General features: G+C 51.5%; 1 protein-coding gene across 1 annotated transcript in view; it reads right to left on the minus strand.

The window, feature by feature from the left end:
- NECTIN1 (nectin cell adhesion molecule 1) overlaps positions 1–10,004 on the minus strand; it is a 66,713-nt gene extending 56,709 nt beyond the window's left edge. Inside the window, exon 1 of the mRNA XM_006912619.3 lies at positions 9,780–10,004. Coding sequence (XP_006912681.1) covers positions 9,780–9,858 — 79 coding nt within the window. The 5' untranslated portion in view covers positions 9,859–10,004. The remainder of the gene's footprint in view (positions 1–9,779) is intronic.
- Between the last annotated feature and the right edge of the window lie 6 nt (positions 10,005–10,010).

Consider the following 10,010-nt stretch of genomic DNA (forward strand, 5'->3'; position numbering starts at 1 on the left):
GGCACCCCTTTGTCCGCTTTTTTTTTTTGTTTTTTTTTTTTGGATTCTGGGTGAGGGCAAGAGAGACTGGAATCTTCCAGAAGCTTAGAACAGGCCCTGGCATAGGATTACCTCACTGAGCCATGGACCTACCCAGGATTGGGGGCAAGCCTGGGAACATCTGCTGGAGGCAGTTTCAGGCAGATTCTGTGAAAAAAGCTATTACACCTGCCTCTAGTCTCACGCTGAAACATGGTAGGAGGCCCCCAAATGGCATCAGTGATGCCCAAAGACTCAGGAGATGAAAGAGTTATAATATCAAGACATTTTCCTCCAGCATAGCTACATTAATACTCCCAAGATACAAGAGTGACGCTGGCAGGATATACTAGGAACACAACGATGGTACCTGTAGTACACAGGAAACAGCGGTAATGACTGCTGAGACTCTGCGATGATAAGCACTAATAACTCCCGAGTGCTCCGGGGATGCACCAGGTTATATCTGCACCGTGAAAGGGAGTAGGAGGGTAAGCAATAAAGTGGTGGGCATTCCAGAGGCAAGTAATCTTATGCTACTCCAGGCTTAGTAAGCCATCTTCCTCTATCGCCCACTTAGAAGAGAGGCAGCTTAGTTAAGTGGTATGATCCTGGACACTGAACCTGACTTCCTAGATCTGAATCCTGGCTCTGCCACTTACTAGCTGTGTGACCCTGGGCAAGTTACCTAACCTCTGCCTAGGCCTTGTTTTTCCATATGTAAAAACAGGGAGAACAGAAGTACCTTGCACATGAGTCATTATGAAGATTAAATAAGTTAATATATGTAAACTATTTACAAAAGTAACTGTCCAAGAACTCTTGATAAAAGTTTGCCATTATTATTATCATTATCATTATCGACTGTCTAAATAAGCAACTATGTCACCACCTAGCATGTACTACTAGCCCGTGATAGGCTGACTCTGTACTAGGTCCCGAGGATACCAAGCCCTGTCAGCAATGGTCCCTTTCCTTCTGGAGCTCTGTCTTGTGGAGAAGATAAATCCCAAGCCCAAATAACTATATAATGAGATTCAGAACTGTATTTCCACAGGGTGGCATGGATGAGATGCTGGGATGGGGGTGGGGGGTTGGGCTTTGGGATGAGAGGGGTTATCCCCAGCTGGGGGTTCATGAAGGCTCATGACAGAATTGGCTTTTAACCTCAGTATTTAGATAAGAGAAATAAGGGAGAACTTTAGGTGGAATGGCACATGCAAAGGCACTGAGGTGAGAAAGCATGGGGCATGAATAGAGGGGTGTGTGGCTACCTAGGTGTGGCAAGCTAGGGAGGGTGGTGAGAGATGAGTCAGGGAGGGGCAGCCAACAAATACTTCTGGGCCTGTGAGCGTCTTTTTTAGGTGTGCTTTATATTCATCCAACCAACGATGTGGGCAGATTGGAGCCAGAGAGTCAGGAATCAGGGAGAGAAGTGAGCCAGGGGCTGCTGCAATATAGTCCCATAAATGAGGATGTTGCTACCAACCCCTCCTGCAGTAAGAGCCACAGCAAGTGGCAGCAAGGTTGGCTTGGCTCAGAGGCATCTTCTCTACTTCCTTTGTCCTAGCAGCTGACAGCATTTGCCCACAAGACACTAGGAGTAAGGGAGGGGGCACATGGAGTGCTGCTCAGGGGTCAGAGAATGGAGCCTATGGAGGCTGCCTCACCAACCCCACTTGGTACTTGCACTCCAGACAAGCTGCAGACAAGGGCCTCATAGGGGAGTGCCAGGGGCCAGTACAGGTCTCCAGTCCCCTTTTTTCCAGAGCAGGGTTAGACTTGTGTTTGCAGATCGGTGCTTCCATCTCTGCTGGCCCATTTGGCTGGAACACCAGCTCATGTGCCAAAGTGTATGTGGGCTGGTCTGTATGACCCCTCCATGAGAGTACACCTGTGTGTGCTAAGAACCAGTTACTTGGGCCTGACATTTACTTTTCTCCCCCAATACTGAGACATTGAGAAGGAGCTAGCTTTCCTTTGTTCTTGCCTTGCTTTTTCGTGGTGACGTCCACTGAACCCTGGTAGTATTTTGGTGACCAGCAGGTATGCAGGATTGCAGGGGAAGAAAAGTAAAGCAGAGAGGGGAGGATACAGGCAGAGAGAAGCCTGGCTGTCAACAGGCACCAGAATCTGCTAAGAAAAAATAATCCTGTCTTTGGTGGGAAGAACCCCAAGATGGAACCTAAGGCTCCATTATAGTGATTGTGGGCAGTTATTACACCTCCAGGAAGCGGGTAGGACCAGGAAGCCCTTGCCAAGGCTGCCAACTTGTGAAATTATATCTATAGGAGAGGAATAATGTATCCACCATGGGATTCCTCCGTGTGTAGGCCTACCCCAGGGTGTAGGCCTGGCCCAGGGGCAAAGAGCAGTGCTCAGAAAGCACTGTGGACTGGATGGAGCAGCAGAGAGGGCAAGAGGGATGCAGGCAGAGTCGACTCCCTTTCCTGGGCCACCTCCACCTTCCTCTGTTTTATGTAGACCTTGGTTTCATTTCCAATTTTTGAATAGGACTGACCCCCCAATTTTGAACCCCCAATATTTGAATAGAAAGATGGGTCAAGATCAAGGCCAAGGCTACTGTGAGGACACCAGACTCCATCTCTGCTGTTAGGACATGTCTCTCAGAGTCTCTCCAGACCTGTGGGTTTGGGTGGACATGCTGTCTCCTATCCTCAAAGGCTCTCCTCCATGGAATGGTGATTTGCTGAGCTTTTCAGCCAGCTCCTTCCAGAGAGGGTGGACTCCTATGAGCAGCCCTGGAGGAGGCTGTGTTCCTTGTTGTGTTCAGGCAGGGGCAGAACTGAGGGTCTGAGTGGATAGAGGGACCCATGTTTCCGCTCTGAAGCTTGAATTCCAGGACTGTGGGGTGGGGGTGAAAAGAAGGAAGACTCCATTCAAGCCCATAGATCAGACTCAGACTTCCAATGGGACATTCTTGTGCTCATGGCCACTGGCCTGCTTTGCTGCCTGGGCCACGCCTGTAGCTGTGTCCCAACGGAGCCACCAGCCAGTGGAACTAATGTTCTCTAATGAGATCCGGGCCAGAGTGGCCAGGCGGGTTTTATTGTCTGTGGCTTGGTAATGAGACTCCTCATAAACTGGAAATGAAACTGGGGTCTGCATAAAGCAGAGGGAGTGGGGGGTGGCCCAGGGAAGGGAGTCGACTCTGCCTGCATTCTTCTTTCCTTCTCTGCTGCTCCATCCAGTCCACAGTGCTTTCTGAGCACTGCTCTTTGCCCCTGGGCCAGGGATACACAGTGGCCCTGTGCTAGCCTATGCCCTGGGGCTCTGTGCTCATACCTCAGGGGCCCTGCCCTTGTCTCAGGCCGGATCCCTAGAGAGTGATGTTCTAACTTCTGGAAGGATAAGCATCCCCGTTGGCCCCCCTGCCATTCTGTTGTTGGGCGTTCTATACTCTTTGTCCACCTGGGCTCCATGGTCAGCCCTGGCTGGGCCACCCTCCAACCTATATGTCTTCAGCTTACCCCCACTTCCCCAAGGAACCCCCATGCTCTGGCTTGTTATGAAGAGTTGGGGGAGTCGTGGTGGCTGGCAAAGTACCATCTTACCAGACATATTTTATCATTACCTGGCTCAACCTGTTCTGTATCTGTCCATTCCAGCCTCTTTCATTTCTTCTACTGGATTTGGAGTCAGAAGACCCAGCACTCAAGTTGGTTAAATTGGTATGAGATGGTCAGCAAATTACTAAACCTGTCTTACCTTCCTCTTCTGTGAAATGGAAGAAATACTGATAACATTCATTTGGAGTTACTGAGAGGGTCAGCTGAAACTAGGAGCTATAAGGAATGCCACAAACATTTTTATTATTACTGGTGAAAGGATTCAATCTGCAACAGGAGAAAGTGAGAGAAGGACTTTCTGCTAGTGAGCAGGGAGTGACCTCAGGAGGATTCTCTACTTATCTGGCTGTACCACCTCATTGAATGAGTGAGATGGTACAATGGACTGCTAGAGAGAGGGTCCCGTTGCCTATCCTTCCCCAAAATGTGGAAGTTTGAGGGAAGGCAGGGGCTGGTCCCCAGTCCTCCCTGCTTGCCTCAGGCTGCTGCCATAGTGAGCCCTCTAGATGGGCAATGGCACCCAGCTGGGCCACAGCCTGGGAGCAAGCTGCGTGCTGGAGAGAGCCCTTGGCGACATGCTGCAGAACAAAGGCTGCACAACACCTGCTCCTTGTGCAGTACCTGACCACAAGGGTAGATGCCTGCAGCCAGCCAGGCCAACCAAGTTCCCCAGGGCTGCTGCAGCCACTGCCATCATTTCCAGGTGGGGACAGGGGCTCACTGCGCAAAACAGCTCCTGACTGGAGACAAGGAAGTGAGGTCAGCAGTGAGCAGGCAGCTGAGCAGCTCTTTCTCAAGGGAGTGCAAAGTTGGCACTGCCCAATTGGCAGACACAGAGAAGGCCAGGACCTCTTAGAGAAAAAGCATAGGGAATGGAGTAGCTACCCCTTTACTGTACATTTATTGCATGCTTGGTGATGTGCTAAGCACTTTTCATACATTGTCGTCGATTAGTCTTCAAAAATCTCTTTTGAAATTGTATTAAAATAAACCCATTTTACAGATGGGGCTATGGAGGCCTACAAAGTGACTTAATCAAGTTCACTCAACTAGATATTGGTATAGCTGAGATTCAAACAGAGTCCACCTGGCCTCACTTTGCTGTCTCATTATGGTGGGCAGCCAAGATAGGGTAATCACCAGGTTGTAGGGAGAGGAACCGAGCTCCCTTTTGATGAGGGCCTAGGCCCACTGCTGCTCTGCCCTGGAAGATTATGAAAGGAACAGATGCCATGCATCCCTGAGTACATAACTATTACCCCCTCCTCCACCCTAGGATAAACCTTGGAATTATCCATTGCCCTGAAGAGGCTCCAGTCTGCTATCAGGAAGTTTTTGTGTCCTTCTTGGGTCTCTCCTGTTGCACTGAGTTTATCTTTCATTGAGGAATGAATTGGGTCGGGGTTCAAATATAAGATTTGATGTGTTTTTTCCTATCTCTTCTCTATCCCCATCTCCCAGCCCCAAACAAAACAACAGAATCCAGAGTCTAAAGAGTTAATTGGACTAAGGGGTGTTATCTACAGTTCAGGGCATTCCCTTTGCAAGGTGATCTCAGCTCAGATCTTAAGTTACCTCCTGCCCCAGCCAGCACATCTGTTGCTGGCTCTGCAGACTTGGTCTCTATGGAGGGGTTGGGCATCATGGGGAAGAAACACTTGCCAGCTGGACTTGGGCACAGGGTGCTGGGCTCCCAGGATGGCTCTCTTCCCCAGTCCTTGACCCTCATTCCCACTTCCCTTTCCAACAAGAGGGCCCCCACTTTCTGCTGCATGGACTAGGGATGTTTCCAGGCACACGCAGATTGCCCACCTAGGCATACATATGGTTCTGCAGGGCTGTCCATGGAAGACCAAAGCCCACACTCACATCCATTTTTAAATGCCCGGATTATGCTACTTTCTCCTCAGATGATGCTTTTCCCAAGTATTTGTGAAGGAAGCAAAGGTGCCAAATTTGTAGCTGAAAAACTATCTCCTGAGGTCCCTCCCAGCCATTCAGGGATCCTGAGAAGCCTTGAGGCAAGCCAGGTTCCAGTTAACACCAGGTTCTAGCACAGCTCATTTGTCAAGGAAGCTGACAAGAGAGGAAAGTCTCTCCAGGTGAGCATGTCCCTGTGAGGATGCAGAGGCTCAGTCTAAAGCCAAGAGCAGAGCACAAAAAGAAAAGTGGTGCCCAGGCCTCCCACTCCCTAATGACCTGGAAGCCCATCATGGAAGGAGCTGGCTAATGGCACATCCTAGGTCTCCTTCCAAAGTCACCCTCACCAACACTGACCTAAACACAGGCATTATTAAGGCTCAGAGCCACTTAAAAAATCCTAGTTGGAAAGACACAGGAATTTGGTTATGAGAACATACATTTGATATATATTTATGGCCCCAGTCCCATGGTGACCCACAGTGAACAGTGCATATACCTCCTTGTCCTAGTCCCCATGGGCCTGCACGTACATAATGATGTATCGATAACACAAGCAAACAAAGCCTTGCACGTGGGTGCGTGCACCCACTCTATACTGAAGGTGAGACTATACAGAGACTGTTGGAAACATTATAGCCTAATCCCCACAGCTGATTAGTGTCCGTTCTAGCCTGACACACTTGCTAACATTCAAAGTTAAAAAAAAAAAAATCAGCAAAACAGGTGAACACAACAGACACCCTCTCTGTCCTTCCCCACCGCCCCCCCATCCCCACTGTAGGAGCCATTCGATTTACCAGGTTAACCAGGAAAGAATCAGAAAAAAATGAAGGTACATTAACACATCCCTCGAGTGTTTTCTGTTTGTGATGAACAATGAACATTAGTTAGTTGCTAAACAATGGCAGAATCATAAACATAGCAACTGCGGCTGACCCTCTGCCCCTCAGCCTGACCCACTTACTCAGCCATCAGCATGAGGGTTCTGGCCTGCGTAACCATCCTGGCAACATACAACACAGTCCTGGGGCAGACAGTGGCCAACAAACTGTGTTCACTGTACAAAGCTGAGTGGTCAAGAAGGGAAGTGATATCAGAGTCTCAGCCAGCATCATGCAAGAAGGGGCTACCTGTTCCATAAGCCCAGATTATGCTACTTTCGAGGCTCAGAGATGTCTTTTAGGCCACTCGGATAGGGGCACTGGGTCCAGGCTCTGTAGTATCTCCTCATCCCTTCTAGCCTTGACTATTAGGCCTTGAATCTGATTCTGAGACACTCCGCAGCATTGACTCTGAAACAGGCACTGAGAATCCCATTTATACATGCTGCAAACCCCAGGCCAGCAGAATTGTTTTTGCCATAACATCCTGCAGAGCAAGACTGAGCACACAACTGTCTGTGAGAAGTGGGGAGAGGAAAATAAGCCAACTGCCCTGACACTTTGAGTTTCGAAGGAAGCCACCAAAGGTTGCAGAGAAGGGGTGTGCTTTGACCAAACAGCTCTTCTGGAGTGTGTGTTCTCTTTCCAGACAAAAGGTTTGGGGAAGCCAATTAGGGAGGGTGTGGTGTAGGTGGGACACCAACTCAGTGCACCTGCTTCTAAGGCAGGTTTTCTGCCTCCTCCCTGGGCTCCTCCTGTCCCTCTGTGGCATGTAGCCCCTATGCCTCACTGGTCCTCTCCTCTGAGCTAACAGGAGGGAGATTGTCATCTCGGAGGCCTGTGAGTCTTCACCATCCTGTCTGGTAAAGTCCGTGTTGTTGAAAACATACTTTTGTGTTTATACTTCAATGGCCAGATTAGGAGTATTTTGAAGTCCAGGCGATCACATACATCAGGGGCTTCCAGACCCCTGTAATCCCCTTTCCCCACTGCAGGCTCTTCTCCTCACCCCTCCATGCTCCCTGCCACAGCCCAGGAGAACCCAGAAAAGAGCATCAGCCTGGCAAGTCCCCTGAGGGAAGTAGCAGCAGGCAATCAGGAGGGAGGCTGCTGGTGGTGGTGGGGGTGGGGGCAACTCTGGGCTTACCAGCCTCTGTCCAAGTGTCAGATGGCACCACCATATCTACCTGTCTCCTTCAGAGGCACCAAGGGGCACAGTTACTGGGTGCAGGAGCTTGGTGGGCCCAGGAACTCTGGAAGTCCCTGATGCTACCCAGCCATAACAATTATGATCAATCAAGGAGCCAGGTAGCACTTATTAAGTGCCTTTTTGAACTGTGGATCCTTCTCAGCATCTCACCCCCTCCATTTGGATTTTTATGAGTGGGAGTGTCCACACTTGAGCCAGGTGAGATTGTCACCTCCTTGCCCCTACTTTCTGAGTTGGGTGGAGCAGGGAAGGCCTCCAGCCCCCAAAGCAGGAATTAACCACTACGTATCTCAAATCTGGGAGAAAAGAATAACCAAAAGAAGCGAGAATGGGGGTGAGTTGTTTCCCCTCCCTGAAACCTTCCCCCACTTTGTCTGACCCAGGATTAGTTTAACCCCTAATGTGCTGGACCAACTAGAGCTCCAGGAGAGCTCTCCTTTAGCTGGTTTCTGGTTGTGGGCAATATAGATTTGGAAGGTTCCCAGAAGCTGACCTCCTCCCCCACCCACATCAGAAGTATTTCCCAGTTGGCTTCCCAGGAGGTCCAGTGTGCTAGACCTGTCGATTTTACCATGACCATCTAGCCAGAGAAGGACTCAGTCAAGCCTCTTTGAAATGGGCAGTGAGGACTGTATACCCTGAAATTTCCCCCCTCCCCCACACATCTAGCAGGGCAGCACCCCACAGGCTGCAGGGGTGGGGGCACCACGGTGCAGGCTTCCCATAAAGTGCTTTCCATACCCTTGGCCACTCCCCGAGATTTGCGGAACCCTGGCGGCAGACAGGGTTTAGATGTGAATGAGGACAGATTCTTGCCTTCCAGGAGTGCACCCTAGTCCTGCAACTCGACAACCAAGCTGGCCCCTTGGAACAAACTGCCCAGGGAGCCTGCAGCATCACAGGCATCACCATCGGATCTCTGCCAGCAGCGCCGTGGATCTAATATTCTTGCCCCATGCGGAGCAGGTCTCTACTCTGACTCCTTATTCTTTCACCCTAAGGCCACGGCCACGTGCTCCAGCCAAGCTTCCCTCCCCCTCCCGGCCCCCAACGCAAACCCTTACCTAGCTAGAGCGGGAGGTGGTCTCAGGTTTCTTACCGGAGGGCTGGAGGAACCCCGCTCCCACCCCGACCTGCGATGGTGTCACCAGCCACCATGAAATCAGCCACCGTGGGAGCCAGGCAGCTTGCCCAGGGACACAAAGGGTTAAATCCAGGCAAGGGGACTCGGTCGGATTTGCCTCCTAAACGCATTTTCCAGTTCATTCCCCAGCACAATACGCCTGGGCCAGCCCCAGCCTCCGTCCCCATCCCACCCTCACAGGGGCCACTGCGGGCCACCCCAGGGGCCGGGTGTCAGGTTAACCCCTTGGCCGCTGGCATTTCGAGGAAGGGCGCCCTCGGGAAAGTGGGTCATGCAGTCACCTGGCTGGCATGAAGCCAGCGGCGTCTTCTCGGGAGAGAGTCCCCAAACTGGGAGCAGAGTTCCGAGAAGCCCGGCCCCGCCGAGGTAGGGAGGTAGCGCTCCCGCGCCGGCGGGGCCTCACCCTCTGGGAAAGGAACCTCAGGTGAGCGACGAGCCGAGCCGCCTCTGCCGCAGGAGCGGGCTTTGCGCGCCTGCTTTGAAGCGACATGGTATGGGAGGGGCCCGACGCCCGAAGCCGCCTGGCAAAAGGGCCTGAGAAACAAAGTCCCCCTGCCATTCTCCAAACCCACAGCCCACCAGTTCCAAGACTGACGCCCTCCCCCTGAAGCTGTTGTCTCATTCCCCGAGACGGTGATTACGGTGATTATTCTACATTTATGTAACATGCAGTGTTTCCAAACTGCTTCCTCAGTTGAGAGCTGGTTATTAAATAAATAGAACGCTATTACATATTATTATTTTTGTGAAAAACTGAGCGGAGAAAGTGCTCTCTTGCTACACAGAGACGTGCATCAGATTGCTTCCCTGCAGGGCAGGCTGTTCAGCTTCTCAATCTTTCTCCGCTGTGCCACCTCCCACACCCCCTTCCTTAAGCCGTGACCCAACTTTTCTGGCTCTTTTCACTCCCTACAACCCAGACGTGCCCGCCATTCAGCTCCTAGCCCGGGGGAGGCATTGGATGGAAAAATAAAATAAAATAAAATGAAAAGGCAAAGGCGGAACGCTCTTACCTGGAAGGAAGAATGCGGTCAAGCTGAGAGCTAGTCCCCACCAGCGTCCAGCGGTACTCGCAAGCCCCATCCGAGCCATCGGGGTCCGGAGAGAGGGGCTGCGAGGAGAGCGCTCCTCGCGCTCCCAAAACCAGCCGAAGACGAAGGCAGATCTCTGCGGGCCGGCAAGCGCTCGGAGGATCCAGGTCAGCCGCAGCCGTGGGCCGGGGCGGGGTGGGCCGGGTAGGCTCC

This window comes from Pteropus alecto, unplaced genomic scaffold (assembly GCF_000325575.1).
Source record: "Pteropus alecto unplaced genomic scaffold, ASM32557v1 scaffold215, whole genome shotgun sequence".
In the NCBI taxonomy this organism is placed as follows: domain Eukaryota; kingdom Metazoa; phylum Chordata; class Mammalia; order Chiroptera; family Pteropodidae; genus Pteropus; species Pteropus alecto.